We start from the raw sequence: 20,640 nt of genomic DNA on the forward strand, positions 1-20,640 counted from the left end.
AGCAGGGAACCTGGTGTGGGACTTGAGCTCATGACCTGAACCGAAGGCAGATGCTTAACTTACTGAGCCACCCAGGTGCCCCTTGTCACTTCTTTTTAAACAATCTCATTAGCAGTTTAGTGCAGTTTCCAATACCAAAGCTTTTATCCTATGCCTCTAAAAGTTTGGCTCTAAAAGCTGGGGCTGACTGTCACATGGGAGCCGACAGAGACGCTAAGTTTTGTTGCCACTACCTGAGTGACCAGAGCAGGATCATTTGGTGAGCACTGAGTTAAACTGGATTCCTTACATGGGATGGAGAATAGAAAGGATATGAACTAGGTTTCCATTTTGCTTCCTGTAGTCCAGGCTAATCACTGGTTAATTCATCATTTTTTAAGACTGTCATATAAGGAAAATGTTTGGTGTTTCACCATCCTTGTGTTTCTTGTTGGGGAGTCACATGCAGCAAATACACTGTTGGCGGGAGTCCTCCTCCACCTCCTTGATAAATGCTTGGAAAGTGCCATATCCGCCATGTGAGCCCATGTACCTGCCAAGTGCTCCACAAACCCAGAAGGATCCCCATCCTCTGGAAGCTCACAGTCGTCCGTACAGGGAAGCAGCCGGTCCATGGAGTCATTAGTTCCTCAGATAAGGTTTCAGGACTCAGAAGAAGCACTCACTGGGAATTAAACAATAGAAGGTTTCTGTGAGGAAGTGGCCTCTAAGGACAGCAGGAAGTAATGGCAACCAGAAGGGGTGAACAGGTGCTTCTGGGACATGGGATGACATGGGCAGAATTTTCAGAGACAGGAGGGAGTCAGGGGCATCTTTGAGAAACCCGAAGGTGGCCAGTGACTGGAGTATGGACAGTGATGAGGAGGGCTGAAGATGGAGATGGACGGCGTGGGGACCCCATCACACCTTAAAGGGCATGGGAAAGATTTGGACTTCATTCCTAAGAGCCACGGGAGCCAGTGTTTTAATCATGAGGGGCATGATCTGATTTATTGGCAATTGTGTGAAAAATGGATAAGTGGGGGCAGAGGCTGTGGTGGAAATTAGAGACAAATATGGGAGCGATCTAGGTGAGAGGCAAGATGTTCTGGGATCAGGGAAGATGGAGAGAAATTGTCAGAAGCGCCAGATACACGATGTAGAGCATCCTGGACTTGAGTGGATGTGGGGGTTTTAGGAGTGGAGAGGGCTTTCAGGGTCTCTGGGTTGCACGAATCTTGACTCTATAAGATTTGATGAGATCACCTAAGGAGACAAATGGCCCTTGAATCAAGAACCCCAGGACCTACAGCATTTTATTTTATTTTTTATTTATTTATTTTTTAAGAATTTCATTTATTTATTTAATAAATTATTATTTCATTTAAATTATTATAAATTGTTTCATAAATTATTTCATTTATTTATTCATGAGAGACACACAGAGGGAGAAGCAGGCTTCATGCAGGGAGCCGAATGTGGAACTCGATCTGGGGACCACCGGATCACACCCTGAGCCAAAGGCAGAGTCAACCACTGAGCCACCCAGGCGTCCCGACCTGCAACATTTAAGCAGGAGGAAGATCTAGCAAAGAAGACGGAACAGTCATGATCGTACCAGAAATCCACTTCCTTCTTACTTTTGACTCCCAGACATCACCCTGTATTTGTTTAATTCCACACCCAGACTTTGAGAATGTCCCAAATGAGAATGTCTTACTCCAATTTCCACTGGCTTCAGTATTTCCAACCCTAGTCTATATAACCATCATCTCTGGCCCAAACAGGGCCATTCCTGGCAGGTCTTCTACTCTACCGTGACCGTGTCCCTTTCATAATCCATTCTCTACACCAGAGATCAGATGTTGCCACCGTCCTGCTTAAATCCCACCAAAGGATTCCCATTGTAGAGTAAAATTTCAGCCCCTTACTCTGACCCTCAGACCCTAACGATGTGCCTTCTCCTTCATCTCTGAGCTCAGCTCTTGCTCCCACCCCCTGTCATCACTGTCCCCAATCACTGACCTCACGGAACAGGACATGCCTGCAACTTTTTCACTTCCAATAACCAGCTCAGGTGTTCTCCGGATGGCTTCCTTTTCCATGTAATGTGTCTGTTCCATTCCTCCCCCAATTACATCACTCCTTTTTATTTTTTCAGAGTGTGTATCATGAACTGAAATCATTGTGACCTTTTCCTCGTCACTGCTGAGTGAGTTCCATGGAAGCAGGGATCTTGTCTCTCCATCAAGGCTGTATTTTTAATGCCTAGAACAGGGCCTGCCACAGGGTAGGCAGTGCTAAAAATACATTTGTGTCATGAATGGATGGCCCATGAGTATTTTAGGCACAGAACCTGCCTAATGTGTCAGCAAGCCACTTTGAATCTTTCCTGTTCTCTACAGAAGCAATTTAGCATGATGATTCCACATTTAAGCTCTGGAAGGCTGACTGCCTAAGATTGAAGCCCAGCTGCCCTGCTTCCTGATAATACCTGACCTTGGGCAAGTCTGCTAGTCCTGTAGGCCCTCATGTCTTCATTTGGGAAACAGTAATAACAGTAATGAATTCCTACCCAGTGAGATTGTTTGAGAGTTGGGTGAGGTAGTCCATGTAAATGCCTAGCACATTGCTTAACGTAAGTAAATATTAAAGAAGTAGAACCTGTTGTGGCTCCACCATTTGGCTGAGATGACCACTGGGAACTACTGAGCCTTGAGCAGCACGTCTGGGCTGTGTCTTCTGGGGAGTGAATCACAAGAGAGCTACTTGCCTGGGTTCAGAATTAGAAGAGAGTAGATAGCAGCTTTCAGAATGAGAAGGTATGGGAGCTGTGTGTGCGCCTGTTGGGGAAACAGAGTGGATATTAGGATCAGACTTTTTGTCTCTGAGTCATCCTACAAACTGTGTTACTTGTGCCCGAGATATTTTAGAGAGAACAGTCAATCTCAGAAAAGTCAGATTGACAACTTCCAAACCCTGGAACATTCTGTCTTCCCCAACCTTAATTCAGTACTCTAGAATCAGGGGAAAGATTATTTTTAATACCTTCCCTTTGATCTGAAAAATCACTGGCCTGATTGAAGCTTGCTAAGTTAGGTCTTTTTACCCAGGCATTACTATCTCCCCAAACATCGGGTGGCTCTCAGCCTAGATCCTTGTTCATGGAGGGAGACCAATTTCAGCTCCTTTTGTAGATCTTTGGGCAGTTTAATCCTTCTTTACATCCTTCACATGAAGAGACTCAATATCTTTTTCCATGAAGGTGGGGAGAAAGCAGATAACACCTCGGGTATAGGCAGTCATGTGCCTGCCATCTACTGAGCCTTCAATTTTTCTTTAGTCTCAGAGAATCTCTTTAGAAATAGAAGTAATTTATAGTCTGTTGAGGATTACAGTTCATTAACTTCTATCTTTTCTTTTTTTTCGTAACGATTTTATTTATTCATGAGAGGCAGAGGCAGAGACACAGGCAGAGGGAGAAGCAGGCTCCCTGTGGGGAGCCCAATGTGCACTCGATCCCAGGATGCTGGGATCATGACCTGAGTTAAAGGCTCAATCACTGAGCCACCCAGGTGCCCCCTCTTCTGCCATCTTTGATTACAGACTGTCACTATTCCCTTTCTGACTTGAAGGTATACTACTTTGGATTCATTTCGTCCTTCCTCTGTTTGTTTGCCAACTTCCTTCTCATTCTTTGATTTCAGAAGCATCTATACAAATAAAAACAAATCATTAATTTCCACCAAGGTTTTGTCCAATTAACCCCCTTCACTCCTGTCCTTGGAATCCCAACACACAAATGCACCCCCAGCCTCTGTCCCAGAGGGGATTCTTCCTCTTGAGAGCCACCTGTGCTACGAGCACAGGCCCGGGGTTGTGACAGTTCCACCATCAGTTGAGGACTTATTCAAATAAATTTTGTCATCTTTGTTCTGTGACCTATGTAGCCATTAAAAAAAGAAGAAGAATGGAACAGCTCTGTCATGATGGGAAATGATAAAAGCAGTATCTCTAAACAAAAAAGGAAAGAAAGGCACAGAGTGGTGCTATGCTAACATTTGTGGGGAGAAAAGTAGCCACTAAAAACAGTTGTACACATATGTATAATTGGATCCACTTAGATTATTTATGGAAGGATACACAAAAGATAGTCACCCTCATGGTGTCTGGTCTAGGTATCCAAGAGACAAGTCAAGAGTGGGAGGAACACTTGTTGCTGTAAACTTTCTAGTAACTTTTGAGTTTTGGGCCATATGCATGTATTTCCTGGTCAAAAATTAATCCATTAGAGTGTTGTCTCCCAAACTGGCCTTTGTACACAGGGCAAGGAGAGACTGCCAGAAGAGACAGACCACTCCAGGTTTGGTAGGTGGCAGGTTTAAGAAGCAAAGGAGCTTGTATATGAGGTTCATCTTGGGTGGTCACAAGATTGGTAGGTCATCACACCCACTCGCCAAGTCTTAAAAATTTATAAAGAGACCTCAACTGGGCAGCCTGGGTGGCTCAGCAGTTTAGCACTGCCTTCAGCCCAGAGCATGATCCTGGAGACCCAGGATCAAGTCCCATATCAGGTTCCCTGCATGGAGCCTGCTTCTTCTTCTGCCTGTGTCTCTGCCTCTTTCTCTCTCTCTCTCTCTCTGTATCTCATGAATAAATAAATAAAATCTTTTTAAAAAAAAAACAGTGGGGGGGCCTTAACTGGGTTTGGTCACATATACTGTCCAGGTGGTCTCACCAGCACCTTACTCTCCCAGGGCTGGTGTCCATAGGGCAGCTTCTAGCTTTGGCAAGGCAAGTAGAATGAATGTTCTAAGGACAAGGTATGAGGGCAAGGAACCAGTGATTGCCTAGGTCCAGCTCACTTAAAGATCACATGCTCTCAGGGTGTCCTCTAACAGATAGCTAACTAGCTAGGATACAGAACAAGTGAGAGAAAGGATATTCTCCATGTTCAAATCTTAAGACTTACAAGAGCATTGAAACAGGAGGAACTCATTTTGTAATAATTTGCCACTGAATGTTACCCTCTTTGCCACCTGAAAGCATCTGAGTCATTAGTGAGGGTGTTAAGTGACTAGATGAGTGGAAGATAATGAGTGGAAAATAATAAAGTCCTGCACTTCGGGCTGCTTTTTCTAGTGTGAAGTTTACAGAACAGACACTTGGCTGTCCCCACCATCCTTCTCCAACACTGGCTAGCCTTGCAGTCCTCAGCAGCTGTTTTTGTTCTCTTGATCTTGACCCTCAGGCCTTAGCCACCCACAGGCACAGTTTCCCTGCTCCACCTATCAACAGGACTACTTGAGCTCATCTTTGTCCATATTTAGAAAAACTCGAGTCATCAACCAGTAGATATATTTACCCAAAGGATGTCAACTTAGGCTATTGGAAGTCCCCTTTAGTCTGTTCTAGGCATGGTCCTTCCAATTCTGTTTCCTTGTCAAATTTTAAAGAAGGATTCTGAACAGCTGAGGCCCTGCCCTAAAGGCAGGAGTCGCGGGACTTGGGATGCCCAGCACAAACCAAAATGATCTTTTTGTGTGAGCTGACCCATACCGTGATGGTATCACGTTCTATCTGACATTTAAGGCAGTGAATCTTCACTAGTTCGTTATTGGGATATTTTAGAAGTTTCCATATTGAAGACCTTTCTCTTTAAACCAGGTCTCTCAACCTCAGCACTCTTGATGTTTTGGACTGGTAATTATTTCAGAGGACTGTCCTGTGCATAACAGAATGTTTAGCTGTGTCCCTGGCCTCTCTCCATTAGATACCAGTCACGTTCCCCATGTTGTGACAAGTTAAAAATATCTCCATACATTGCCAAAGTTCCCAAGAGGGCAGAATCACTCCTGATTAAGAACTCATACCTTAAGGCATGGTTCCTCTACAAGCATATATCATTAATACCTGCCAAACTCTTTTCTTTTTTAACCACATTAGATACTTTAAAAAAAAATGTGCTTTAAAAAGCTTTTTAACTTTTTAAAAAAGACAACGTGGGAGTACCCACTCTCATCACATACTGTTTACTACTGCACCTTGAAGTCTCCAGAAATGTGGACACGGTGGCTTATGTAGGACAACTAGAATGTGACGTTTAAATTTGGATGCATTAGTACTGAGTTGCATGATGTAGTTTTTACCAAGAAGACTGTCTCACTTTATTTGAAGTGATGAGTAATGAGTTGACCCCTTGAGGGAAAGGCGTCCGACTTCACTGGAGGGGACATGGCTAAGCGCAGGGAGGGGAAAACATGTTAGACCCAGTGAAGGGCCTTATCCCCACAGGTGTCTCAGGCTCTCTTTACCTGGAACCACATGAGCTTCCTGGAACCTCCATATCACTCTTGGGGGCCAACCTCCCTTCCACGTCTTCCCTGGAGATACCTTAGAGCATGCAGATCTCTGGGAGATATTCACAGCCAATTCCTAATTTGAAGTGGAAGATTGACTTTTGGAAGTTAAAGCATTATTCAAATCTTGATTAATATGAGCTTGAAATCTTGTCTTTTTTTTTCCTCTTGCCCCTAAAAACTTGATTTCCCCTTTAATCCTGTTGACAGGCCATTTAGTCGTGTCTTTCTCAGACTGAGTTATTTTCATCTGATCGTGCTCATTCTAAGCCCTCCAGCGATCACCAGATGCCCAGAGGATGAGACCCCAGTGCCTGCCTCTGGCAGACAAGGCCTTCTACCATCTGGCCTCTGCCTTAGGCTCCACTCATTCCCTGTCAATCACTGTGCTCCAGCTGCGTTGACCTCCTTGAGGACCTTAGGCCAGCCACGATAGTTCTGCTTCAGGGCCTTTGCACATGCAGTTCCCTCTACCTGGATTATTCTTTCTCAAATCTTTTTGAGCCATGGCTGACTCTTTCTCCTACTTGGGTTGCATCCTAAATGTTACCCCTCTAGAAGTCTCTCACTGGGGCCCCACACCTTGCTGCAGCCTACTCCCCATTGTCCTGCTTTCTGTTGTCCATACCACTTCCAACTGTAACGATCCCCATTATAATTTGCTTGTTTATTATTTGTTTCTCTGCACGTAGACTATATGCCCCATGAGAGTAGCAGAAGATCTTTGGTAACACAGGAGGCTCTGGGCTATGTGTAGTCCAGTGGAAAAGCTCTGTGTATGGTATTGTAGTTCAGGCTCAGTAGGGAGAAGGCTTGTCAGTACTTAGTAAGGAGAGAATGGGCCATGCTACACGTAGACTGTGGATTTGCCTATTTTGGTTATTTCCTGTAAATAGAATCATGGTACATGCCCTGTGTGCCTGGCTTCTTTCACTTAACATGGTATTTTCAAGGTTCATCCATGTCGTAGTTTGTGTGAGCACTCCCTTACTTTTTATGGCTAAATAATATTCCACTGTATGCATATGCCTCTTGTTATCAATCCATTTCCGTCAGTTGATGGAAACTTGAGCTGTTTGCACGTTTTGGCTGTTGTGATGGACACTTGAGCTCTTTGCACCTTTTGGCTGCTGTTCATGTGCATGCACATGTTTTTGTTTGGCCATCTGTTTTCAATTATTTTGAGTGGGATTGAGTGGACTTGCTGAGCCATATGGTAATTTTGTTTAATTTATTGAAATACTGCCAAACTGTAGCACACAGCACTGCCCTATTTTAAACATTTCCACCAGCACCACATGAAGATCCTGGTTTCTCCACGTGCCCACCAACAGTCCGTGCACTTGGCAATACTTACTTTCTGATTATTATTATTCCTGTTGCCATCCTAGTGGGTGTGAGGTGGTATCTCACTGTGGCTTGGATTTCCAAATCATAACTAATGAGGTTAAGTGTCTTTTCCCGTGCTTGTCAGCCATTTTATATCTTCCTTTAGAGCATGCCTTTTTTTTAATGCTTACTTTGCATTGTTATTGTATGTGAACACTATCTCTTCTCTCTCGATGATAAGCTGGATTGTTTATAAAAATAAGGCTAAGGCATTTCTCCCGAAAGATTGACTTTTGGAAAGTAAAGCATTGTTCAATTCTTTGTTAACGTAATTTTGAAATCTTGTCTTTTTTTATTTTTTCCTTGCTCTGTCCCACTTTATTTTATTTTTAAGTAGGTTCCACGCCCTGCATGGGGCTTGAACTTACCACCCCGAGATCTAGACCTGAGCTGAGATTAAGAGTCAGATGCTTAATCAACTGAGCCGCCCAGATGCCCCATTCCACTTTATTTTAAAATGCAGCCTGTAAACCTTATTTCCCAGATTGGCACATTTAATTTGGTTTTGGATTTTCTGAATTTTGACCTCTCTTGAGTCTAATCTGTCCTTGTATGCTATGAATGTTTAGGTTTTGAACATTAAGGTCAGTCTATGTCTTAGCTAATACAGTATCTAGGCAGATACTTGATTTTTTTGCTGTTTTAGTTAGGGTAGCAGGTGGCTGTCGAAGTAGTTTTCATGACAATGTTGTTTTGTTTTTTTCCTTTTCAGAAAAAGTTGCCTTTGACAACACTGGCTCAGTGTTTGATGGAGGGGTCAGCTATCCTGGGAGATGACACACTTCTTGGGTAGGTGACACCGTGCGTGGGTTTGCGCCAAATCTAGGTAAGCCCCCATCCCTGAGAAGGGGGCCAGAACTTCTCAGGGATGCACCAAGGACATTTGAAGTCTGGCTGGGGCTTGGGTGGGAAGAAGAAAAGGTTTGCTGGTGAGAAAAATCAAAATCCCCAGGTGCCAAAGTCCTACTGGCTGTGTAGGGAGGCAACTCCCAGGGCGGGGGGCGGGGGGGGTGGTGAGAAATTAGCATAATAAACACAATAAACTGTTCAAGGACAAATGAAATCCCCAGAGCTCCAGCAGAAGCAAATGAGAAACCTCTCCTGTCAGATGTCAAAAATTATAGGATTCCCAGAACAACCCTGGCCCAGCGTTAGCTCACAATAAAAACAAACTAAAAATAGAATCGTCGTGAGGGAGGATCAGCAGGCAGGATCAGCAGGAGAAGCAGTACCCTAGGAACTAAAAATGATATTGTAATATGAAAGAAAATAGGAAATAATAGATATCAATATGTATGAAATAGCTATGCTTAAATGAAATTTAAAAATTAAGTAAGAGCGGTGCTGGCTTTAGCAGGACATATGCTAAAATTGGAATAGTAGGCATTAGCCTGGCCCCTGAACATGGGTGACAGGCCAGTGTGTGAAAGACTCCATGTATTTTTTTTTAAAGATTTTATTCATTTGTTCATGAGAGACACAGAGAGGGAACCAGAGACACAGGCAGAGGGAGAAGCAGGCTCTCTGCAGGGAGCCTGATGCAAGACTTGATCCCAGGACCTTGGGATCACGCTCTCACCGAGCATGCTCAACCACTGAGCCACCCAGGTGCCCCAACACTCCATATTTTTAAGGAAAAAAATTCGTGTTGTAACTATATATGGTGACATATGTTAACTAGGCATATATCGTGGTGCTCACTTCATAATATATATGAATTTGAATTATTACGTTGTACACTTGAAACTACTACAATGTCATATGTCAATTACAGACCTGAATTTAAGAGTAAAGACAAAATAATCCTTGACAAAAGAATCAAATGAAATGGAAAAAAATAATGAAATCAAAGAAAAACCAAATAGAACTTTTTTTTTTTTAAAGATTTTATTTATTTATTCATGACAGACATGGTGAGAGAGAGGGGCAGAGACACAGGCAGAGGTAGAAGCAGGCTCCATGCAGGGAGCCCGATGTGGGACTCGATCTTGGGTCTCCAGGATCACGCCCCAGGCTGAAGGCGGCACTAAACCACTGAGCCACCAGGGCTGCCCCAAATAGAACTTTTTAAAATTCAAGTCATACTTACTATAATTTAAAGCCATAAGACAAGCAATTGGTGAGAATGTGGAGAAAAAGGATCCTCGTGCACCATTGGTGGGAATGCAAGCAGGTGCAGCCTCTGTGGAAAACAGTACAGACGTTCCTCAAAAAGTTAAAAATAGAATTACCATATGATCCAGCAATTGCATTACTGGGTATTTACCCCCCCCCCAAAAAAAATGAAAACACTAATTCAAAAGCATATATGCACTCCTGCATATATGCTTGAAAAATTATTTATTATAGCAAAAGTTATGGAAACAGCCTCAGTGTCCATTTACTGATAAATGAATGGATAAAGAAGATAAGGGGTACATGTGTCTGTGTATATATGAGTTTTTATATATAATGGAATAGTACTCAGCCATCAAAAGAATGAGATCTTGCCACTTGGGACAGTAAATGGACTCACAGGGTATTATGCTAAGTGAAACAAATCAGAGAAAGACAAATACCATATGATTTCACTTATATGTGGATTCTGAAAAAAAAATGAACAAAAAAAGCAGAAACAGATCTGTGAATACAGAGAACAAACAGATGGTGGCCAGAGGGGTGGAGAGGAAGGGGCAGGGGGCGTCCAGGCTTCCAGTTAGGAAAAAAGTCATGGCGATGGAAGATGCAGCATAGGAAATTAAAGACAGACAGACACACACACACACACACACACACACACACTTCAGATAAATTGAAATTGCGCATAAAGAATTGGTGAGCTTGCAAACAGACATGATGTTGCCACCTAGGATGAGCAGAGTGACATGTAAGAGACAGGGAGGTAGCATCCTGAGACAGAGAAGCGTGGATGATAGAATGTAAATCATTCCCGGGGGTTGTTCCTAAAGAAGGGAATGAGGAAAAGGAGAAGTTACAGTCGAGACTTGAAAAAAAAATGAACGTTTAGTTTGAAGAAGCACAAAAAGTGCTGATTGAGGTGAGCCAAAAGAAATCTATGCCTGGACACACAATAATAAGACTACAGATTGATTATTTAAAAAAAAAAAACAGAGAAATTTAAAATCAAGCAGAGGAAAAGATTACATATAAAAGAGCAATTTGGGGGGCTCCTGGATGGTGCAGTGAGTTGAGCATCTGGTTCATGACTTCTGGTCAGGTTGTGATCTCGGGGTCATTAGATCGAGCCCCGCGTTGAGCTCTCTGCTTAGGACTCTCCCTCTCTGTCCCTCTTGCTCCCACTCTCAGGTTTATTTTAAATTTTTTTTTATGGTTTATTTCAGGGGGTAGCAGAGGAGGGCAGTAGGTCCATCTCATGACCCCCAGATCACGACCTGAGCCCAAACCAAGAGTCAGACACTCAACTCACTGCACCATCCAGGCATCCCAGTAAATCTTACTCTTTTATTTTTTTTAAAGAGCAGTTCAGTTGAGAGCAGACCATTCATCAACCAAAATCAATGGCAGGCAGTAGTGGAGCAATCTCTTTAAATATTGAGTGAAAATATATGAAACCTAGATTCTACGATGAACTAAGCCATGATTTAAGAATAAAGGAAACATAAAGATATTGCAGGCAAAGAGGTAAAGTTACTACTTGCATATTCTCACTGAAAGAACTTTAGTTAAGGTGTGTGAAACAGGTTATGTCCAGAAGGAAGGAATGAAATGCAAGTAGCCAGGGAGCATAAAAAAGCTAAGTGAGCACGGTGTTGGGTGTGAAAATTCTCTTTCTCCCTACCCATCTGAGGTTCTTTGAGTGGGGCCCTGCAAATTAAATTGACAAAACAGATCAACAGAGGAAAGCACACACATTTTATTAAGTGCAGTACATACACAAGGTGGAACTCGGTGATGAGTAACTCAGAGGCTGTTTGGAGTTTGGGCTTCTGTGCCACTTTGTACAAAAGAACAATAATTTTGAGGGAAGTGACAAGGCAAAGGAGAAGAAATGCGAGTTCCTAGGGTGGCAGATTGTGGGAAGGTAGATATATGGGGGAGCAAATGGAAGTGAAGGCTCATTCGTCAAGTTTATTAGGTAGGTTCCTGTGATGCCATCTGGTGGAGGAGGCTCTAGGGTTGTCTGGTGATTGACTTCTGTCCTTCCTGGTAGAGAGGGCACGAGGACCAGCTTTACAGCCTGGGTCCTGCGTTTAGGGTGAGGGGAGTATCTGCTTCCTCTCGATTGCCTTCAGCTCAAAATAATCCTTATGCCCAAGTGGCTCTTTGGGGATGGCATAGTCTGCTACCCATTGATGTAAAGAAATATAAATAAGCATTGAATTAAAACATGAATTTGGAAGGACTTTAAAGCAAAGTGAAACAAATACTGGGAAATAATAGTGTGGAGCGTTGGGAAGGGGATCGGTGTTTCAGGTTCTTTGCTTTTGGAAAGAAAGATACAGGTGTGTTTTTGTGTAAAAGTGTGGGTTGAAGAGAAGCAAGAGCAACCACAGAAGGGATAGAATGCAGCACTTTGAAACTAGTAAAAGGATGAAAAGAGAAATAAATAACATAGAAAAAAAAAACCCTTAGAAGGGACTGAAAGAGCAAAAAGCAAGCAAAGAGAAAACAAAATGAAGGTGTAAGGTAGGAACAATTACTGCTCTATGTCTGCAGTTGTAAAGGATGGAGCAAAATTGACTGCTCATAATATAATCACTGGCAGAGAAACATGCTCACTGGTTGTGGGACTTGCCTAAAACATAGTGACACACAGGAAGGCTAAAGGTGAAGGGATGAAGGACACCCAGGTAAAGATGACAGACTGAGCACAAGCATCTAATTTTGTTTCCTCTGGGCACCTGGGTGGCTCAGTCTGTTGAGCATCTGCCTTCACTCAGATCACAATCTCCGAATCATGGGATCAAGCCCCGCAACGGTCTCCCTGCTCGTGGGGAGTCTGCTTCTCCCTCTCCCTTTCCTCCTGCTTGTACTCTTTCTCTGTTTCTATCTCAAATAAATAAAAATCTTAAAAAAAATAATTTTGTTCCCTTCCAAAATCCACTATGATAAAGGGAATGTTTTTCCCTTGAAAGACGTAAACCCAGAAAGGCATGAAAACAGGAGAGAAAGCAGAATTTTGTGAGCTGTGAAGCTTATGATAGACAGGTAACTGACATAGCTGGTCTCAGAAAGTGGAACTCTGGAGCCAGAAGTAGGATATGCAGACAGCCAACATCATTACATACTGGAAATGCTTGCAGGCCAAGGTTGGTGGCATCAGGGATCTCTAGAATAGCAAGTGGGTCTTTGGGGACTGTGAGGTGATCGAAGTTATGAATGTGTGTCACAAGCTAGTCCAGAACCACTTGGATAGCTCAAATCCAGCTCTTTTTTTTTGTTTTGTTTTAAAGATTTTATTTATTTATTTATTTATTTATTTATTTATTTATTTATTTATTTATTTGACAGAGAAAAAGGGAGAGGGAGAGAGAGAAGCAGGCTCTCCACTGATCAGGGATCCCAATGTGGGGCTTGATCTCAGGACCCTGAGATTGTGATGTGAGCTGAAGGCAGACACTTAAGCCACTGCATCACCCAGGCACCCCTCAAACCCAGCTCTTATCCCCAGTTCTGGGAGACCCTCATGCCCTCACCCCCAACCCAGCATAAAAGTCTTTTTTTCTCTGGAGAGCATAAAGCAAAGCGTCCCCAGACTCTGGACACTTGTAAGGGTATCATGCATTAACGTGACTAATGCCTACTGGATGGCTGAGACTCTTCATCTCTCCCCTCCACTCTTGTGCCCCATTGGAAAGTAAGACCCACCTTCTCTGGCTAATGTGATCAGTGTAGAATTAAATATCCTGCTTAGCTATCAATCAATGTGAGGGTAGAGGGGAATGTCATGACATGCAAAGTGTCAAAAATTGGCATCATGTATGTATACTCTTTCTCAGGCAGCTAAAGCAAGATGTGCTTCACAGTGGAGTGACCAAGAAAGACGTAGACACAGGATATAGGAAATAAGATCTATCCAGTATAGGACAGAGGAAGAGAAAATCCCAGGAAATGGGGAAAGAAGTGTACAGGAAGATGACTGTGCCAAGGGATCAAAGGAAAAGTCGTTCAGATTGACACGCATCCAGGAGAGAAGAATTCAGGATGGAATTCATTCACAGCAAATGTGGTTCAGTATCCTTAATACAAAATAGTGGCAGAGGATTTGGGGTGCAGTCAGGTCTATAGGTCTATAGATAATTAAACAAGCTAACCAAAGCAAGGCAGTTATTAACCAGAGAGGACAAATGTGTGGGAAAGATAGGTGATCACAATATCTGACCAGCCTAACTCTGAATAGCACATGGGGTCAAAATGTAGTGCAAATACTAAAGATAATAAATAAATGCAGGGAGGGCAGGTGTAAAGATAGGTAAATTCTTATTTCCATAGTTGGTAGTCAATAGCTAATGCTAAAAATTAAAAAAAAAAAAAGGCAGAGATTAACAAGTAGCATCAGGAGCATGGAGGTAAGTAATAGATGAATCAGATAAAAGACACCATTTCAAAAGAACAAAGATAAGCCCACAACCTGGAAGTTGACATTTGTAGAAAATTGGAAAAAGAATTTGAATCCTGTCTCCATGTACACATGTATTTTTAAGTACATGTAAAGAACTCCCAACAAGTAAATTCAAATACAGAGATCCTGGTTCAAAAAGAGTCAAAAAAATGTGACCAAGCACATCATGGAGGAGGGATCGTGAAATGGCCTGAAACACGAAAAGACATTCAGTCTCACCAGTAGCCAAGACATGCAAATTAAATCCAGGATGAGGTAATATTTTGCATCCGCCAGTGTGGCAGAAATTAAATACCTTACCAGTAGTGAGGTTGGCAAGAGCATGGAGCATTAGAAACTCTAGTCTGTGCTGCTGAGAGCAAAGCTGGGTTTTATTGCTTTGGAGAACAAGTACGTAGTAAGGTTCAGGGGATGCATATCTCATCTCCTTTGCACAGAAAAATTCTCACATGCAGACAGACTGTACAAACATGGACCACAGCCCTGGACGTAAGGGCCTTGGTGATGAGCAGAAGGCTTAATAAATGGTGGAATGGACTTCCCTACACCAAAATGGTTTAACCTTGTGTGTATTGAGACGCATAAGCCCCAAAGATAAAGATGCATGGAAAAAGCCAGCAGTAAGATAGATTCAGTGAAAATCCACTGATGTGAACGTTGAGTATCGGTATTACCTGTTGGATGTGAACACTTATATAGATTGTAAAAGTGTACACACAAGAATAGGAAAGGCTTTGGAATTACAGTGACAGGTACCTTTTATTGATTTGTAAAAACCTTTTACATGAGTTTCGGTTAGCCTGGTACCATGCAAAAGGAGGGCTGCTTGTATACCCATGTACCCACTTGGGGGTTTAACGTCTTTGAAATGATGCATCCTCTCGTCTCAGAATATGGCAGAGCTTTCTACACATTCAGGTCTTCTGTTATTTGCTTATTACAAATACACTTTCGTAATGGTTTTTCCACTCCAGTTTTCCACTTGATAATTGTTCATTCTATACAAGGTAAGTTGCCATGGCCCAGGAGGAGGAATTATCTTTTTTTCTGTGAAAGCCTCCTGATTGAGTTTTTGGGATGAGTTGAGAGATGTTTTGGTGTCTATTATTGCTAATTTTCTAGCGCTCAGGAGGCAGTTGAAGCATTGGGTCTTACAGGCTTGTAGATTCAGCAAGTAGGAGTCTGTTCTCCCCACACCTCTCATAATTCCTTACACATTCCCTTCCCGGTAGGTCCTTCACATCATTTAAAAAATGTTTAATTTCGGAAATCAGAATGAACGAAACAAGTTGGGTAATGGGATGCCACAGCAATGGGCCAGTTTAGGAACACTGTCTCCTGAAAGCTTCCTCAGCCGGGAGCTGTGGATGCCGGTGACCTCTTGCTCGGCGGGGTTTTCAATGTGGCTTTTCCCCTCCTGTTGCAGGAAGATGCTGAAGCTCTGCGGAGAGACAGAGGACAAGCTGGCCCAGGAGCTGATCCACTTTGAGTTGCAGGTGGAGAGAGACGTGATTGAACCCCTGTTTTTGCTGGCCGAGGTAAGCCGCAGGGATGAGATGACCCTGGCCTGTGACACTGCTTCTCATTAGGAATCATTACTGCCCATGTGCATGGTTGGGATCCCCCGATGGGCAGCCCCCCTCACTGCTTGCCAGCTCCTTCTGTCACCCACACTCTTTTCTGTTGGCACTCGGCAAGGGGGGCAGTTCGGAGCAAAACTGCTGTGCCTCCTTCTCCCCCAGGGTCTGCATGCTATACCACCCCTGCCCTGCGCCTGTTTCTGGTCATCTGTGAAATGAACAGTAGCCTCTCCTCAGAAGGGCCTCTCTGTAGGGCCTCTTGCAGCTTATGTGTACATGGATCCTTTCTCTTTATTTTAATTCAATTTTATTATTTTTTTACTGTATTATTTTTTATTTAAAAAAATTTTTATGTTGAATCCAGTGTAACACATTATGTTTCATGTGTACAATATAGTCATTCAGCAGCCCCATACATTACTCAGTGCTCATCACGACACGACAAGCGTACTCTTAATCCCCCCTCACCTTTGATTCTTAAAGCTTCAACCGAGTGAAATTTTGTCAAGTTAAGAATGGAAATGGTTTGGGGATTTTACTTACCTTGAACCCTGGACCTCCTGCCAGTTGCCTTGAATCGATCATGTAAGACCTCTCCAGTGCTGTCCCGTAGAACAGCCTGCAGTGATGAAGATGCTCAGCATCCGCACAGTTTGCTAGCCACTGGCTACCTGTGGCTGTTAAGCTCTAGAAATGTGGTTAGTGTGACTGAGGAACCCAATTTTAAGTTTTATTTATTTATTTTTTATTCGAATTTAAAATGGGGTAGCCACAGGGAGCTAGAGGCTATCATATTGGATAGCATGGCCCTAGACCATGTCTGGATTCCTTCCTAGACTGCCCCCAGCACTTCTACATCCCCTGGTGCAATTTCTATGATGAGATGTATGGGCAAATAATTAACCAAGGTGCCTAAAAGTGTTCAAGGAGAAAATTCTATTTATGATGGTTTGGCAGAGATCAGCTCTAGACTTCTCAGATGCCGTCCTGGCCATTGCCCAGCCAAGAGCATGCATGAGAGGCCCTTTGCTCTTCCTAAAGGTGGTCTGGGGCCCCAGGCAAAGCCTGATGCAAACCCAAAGGATGTGTTTGACTTGGGTGCTGAGACTTGCTGGTTACCAACCAGATGTCTGGGTGACCCTCCAAGCTTTGCGTCTGGGCTCTCCAATGACTGGAGGAGCCACTTCTTCTCTTCCCTGTCAGAAATTGTTACCCTCTACAACATTATTCACCCCCGCTCAGAAGATCTTCCTCATGCTTTTTCCTTCTATATAAAAGCCGTGGCCTGAGATGATTTTGGTTTTAGCATACAGCCAGTGTTCCTTTTAAGTTCTCACTTCCTGCCCCGCTTGGGCTGAGCCTGGACACAAAAATCCCACACTGGGATGTTCAGGGAAGTCATTTTTAGAAATAAAAATATAAAAAGAGCATCCACATACAGCCACTGTGGAAGAACTTGTCATAACTGAGCAGAGCCATGGAAATGTTTATTTGGTATTTATTTTGGAAAAAAAAGTCTTACTTTATTTCGATAAAAATACATCCTGATTGCATTCCCCATCGGGTCTCAGGTCTCCTGAGACTAGGCCCCATCATCCCGCTGCTCTATGTTTTGAATTAGGTCTGTGTGTCAGTCCTTTCTGCTTTTCTCCCCACTTGTGGCCCTTGTGTTGTGGACAGAGCTGGGATGGGGCTTGTGTTTGCTGGCTGAGGTGGGAGCAAGAATGAGGCCAGGCATTAGGGAGCAGAGGAGTGCAGAGCCCCAAACAGGTCTGGCGAATGGGAGGCCTGGCAGGCATCCAGGGAAGAAAGAACAGAGGTTAGTTCAGGCCAAAGACTTGAGGGTTTCCTCTGGAAATTAGGACTCGGAAGCCTCCAGCATACTTGTTGGATGGCTCTTAGTAGTCCTTAAGAGTTTATCTGGATTTGACTCTGTCCTGTAACCACAGGTGGAAATCCCAAACATTCAGAAGCAGAGGAAACATTTAGCCAAGTTGGTGCTGGACATGGATTCTTCACGAACAAGGTACAGAAGGGTTTCTTTGCTTTCCTCTTGCCTTCTTGGAAGGAATAGTGATCGTATTTGGGGGGGGGGGGATGCAGGTCCCCCCTGGGGGGGGGGTGCAGGTCGTGGGGAGGGGCATTTGTTGAGTGTGTTTTTATTCACTAAGTTTCTCTTAATACCCTCGAAGTACCAGGCACTGGAGGTAAGAGTCGTGAGCCAGAGGTGGGGAAGGGGGGGCGGTCCCTGTTCTCAAGGGAACTACATGTAGCCCAGTGCGGGAGATGGGAGACCCTAGGCCAAGTGAACCCGTGGCGATTTCAGGCAGCTGTAAGTCCTGTAAAGAAGGTAGCATGGTGCAGTTTTGGAAGACATTCATGGAGAAAGGGAAGCAACGATATTAGGTAGGTTAAAACAGAGAAGGCTTCTTAGAGATGACACATGATCTGAGACCTAAATGATGAGAAGGAGGCAGCCATGCAGAGTTCGAGTGCAGAACTCTCCATGATAGCAGGAACAGCACATGCAAAGGCCCTGTGGCATGTGTGTGTGTGTGGGGGGGGGGGGATCAGGCTGCTATATTCAGGGTCCAGCACCAAGGCAGCATGGCTAGGGTAGGAACCAACAGGGGACATGGTAGGAGCTGAGATCAAAGAGGCATGGTGGGTGGGGTGTTGTGTCCATAAGAAGGGGGCAATATTCTGATTCTGGGGTCTGCCCACCTTTACCTGATGCCAGTGATGTATCTCTCCCCTTTCTGTAGCTGCTCTCTGAGCCTGAGACCTTTATGAGGGAAGCAGCATTCTAGCTATGCTGCTCTCTTTGTGAAGCCTCCAGAAGCCTCCAGAAAGTACCTGTTACAGCAAGGGGGTCGCCAGAGGCACTGAGATGCCATTGACTCTGACCGCCACATGTCCTCATGGTGCATATATATAACTTTCTAAATCCTGCAGCGGGGTGTGCAAAGTGAAGGAATGCAGGTTCCTGAATATGAATATGGAAGGAACATTTTGGTTTTACCACAGGCTCTTTGCACATTGATCTTAATCCTCTCCTTACTGCTTTTTAATTTTCCCGAGGATAAGAAATAAAGTCAGAGTATAGGGATGTATTGGGGCTGAGAGATATAAGGTAGAGTCCTGAACTGGGAGTCAGAAGGAGAGGTGGTGAGATCCAGGTCACCTGTTTCCTAGACCTGTGAGCTTTGTCAAGTCAACCTCTGAGAGTCTCAGTTCAGTCACCTGCACACAAGTAGTAGCGCCATTGGTGGGTGGACGTGAGGAGGTTGTCTTGAGTGTCAGTTGAGATCACATTCGTCACAGTACTTCCCAAGCGCTTTACAAAAAGAAGCTGCTGCCTTAACTAGTTGGGCCCTAACTAACTGGAATTCTGCATCTGGACTGATATGAAGTATAGGGCACTTCTCCCAAGACCGGAAATAGAACAGGTTAGGTCAACAGAAAAACAAAGATTTCTTTAGTTAATTTAGTGCTTCTGGAACTTCGATCTGCCCTAGTACTTTTGGACATCTGAACCCACACCTCTTGCAAAAAGTTGATTTGCTTCCTCAAAATGAATCCATTTAAAGAATCTTAGAGCCCTACTCTAAGGTGAAAAGCACTACCTTTTGCTGTAAATGCCAGGTACACATGGATTTTACATCCTGTTGCCTATGGAAGGAGGGCTGTGATCCTGAAGCTCATCTCCTTCTGTGAAGGAGGAAGAGGAGGAGGGAACGTGTCAGAGTTCTGACTCAGGACTGAAGCTCTCTCCTTAGCACCTGTGGAGGAAGACAGAGCAGGTTTCATGGGGCATGGGGATTTGGTATCGCTGACTGTGGCACCCTCAGACCACGTCTAGTTGCCTTCCATGATGTCAGCATTCAAGGCCCACATCTGCGGAGTCACACGAAGAGTAAAGACATGCTGATTGTCCCACTGTTAGGATGGTGGTGGTCACCTTGCTCTTGGGTTTGTAGAGTGATTTCCTTCACCGTGGGGACCTGGTTCTTAGCTCTGAGATCGCTCTGCCTCTGTAATGGAAACCTGAATTTCCAGCAACAGAGCTTCTGGTCAGAAGGCCAGATGCTAGCATCAGGGCTTGTTGTTGCCACCTCTATGTACCTATTTTTTTTCAGTCTCCTCCCCCCCACCACCTTTTTTTTTTTTTTAAGATTTTATTTATTTGTTCATGAGAGACACAGAGAGGCAGAGACATAGGCAGAGGGAGAAGCAGGCTCCCTGTGGAGAGCCCGATGTGGGACTCAATCCCAGGACCCCGGGATCATGACTTGAGCTGAAGGCAGACCCTCAACCACTGAGCCACACAGGTGCCCCTGTTCAGTCTCCTTATGAGAGGGAAAGTAGGCAGGAGTCATGGTCCATCTAGTCATGTGGTGCATTTTTAATGGTGACACTAAGTGGCGTATGGATTCCAAACCATAGAGAAGCATCATTCCAAACGTGTCTTCCATGATTTTAATGAATTCTTCTGTGTTCTCAGCTTATCATCTCTTGTATGTTGGGATTTGGCAAGGAAATCTCTGCCCAGATTTTGATGCTCCTAAACTTCAGCTGAGACCCTTGACAACCTTTGTCTTTTCAGAAGCCATCCCACCCCAATTTCCTGCCTTTCCCCTAACCCTTCCCTCTCCAGCTAACATGAGGACTGCATTTCGAGATACAGCAGAGACCCTAAGACCAACTGCTGTGCTATTGAATAGCAAGGATCATCAGCTGCTCTTTTGGA

At 44.0% G+C, this 20,640-nt stretch overlaps 1 protein-coding gene across 10 annotated transcripts in view; it reads left to right on the forward strand.

Annotated features, from left to right (window-relative positions):
- ARHGAP44 (Rho GTPase activating protein 44) overlaps window positions 1-20,640 on the forward strand; it is a 168,575-nt gene that overhangs the window by 94,716 nt on the left and 53,219 nt on the right. For all 10 annotated transcript variants that reach the window (XM_072730391.1, XM_072730389.1, XM_072730392.1 and 7 more), the window contains exons 4-6: window positions 8,440-8,516; window positions 15,737-15,848; window positions 17,840-17,916. In XM_072730391.1, the coding sequence (XP_072586492.1) occupies window positions 8,440-8,516; window positions 15,737-15,848; window positions 17,840-17,916 (266 nt within the window). The remainder of the gene's footprint in view (window positions 1-8,439; window positions 8,517-15,736; window positions 15,849-17,839; window positions 17,917-20,640) is intronic.

The sequence above is a fragment of the Vulpes vulpes genome, chromosome 12, assembly GCF_048418805.1.
Source record: "Vulpes vulpes isolate BD-2025 chromosome 12, VulVul3, whole genome shotgun sequence".
In the NCBI taxonomy this organism is placed as follows: domain Eukaryota; kingdom Metazoa; phylum Chordata; class Mammalia; order Carnivora; family Canidae; genus Vulpes; species Vulpes vulpes.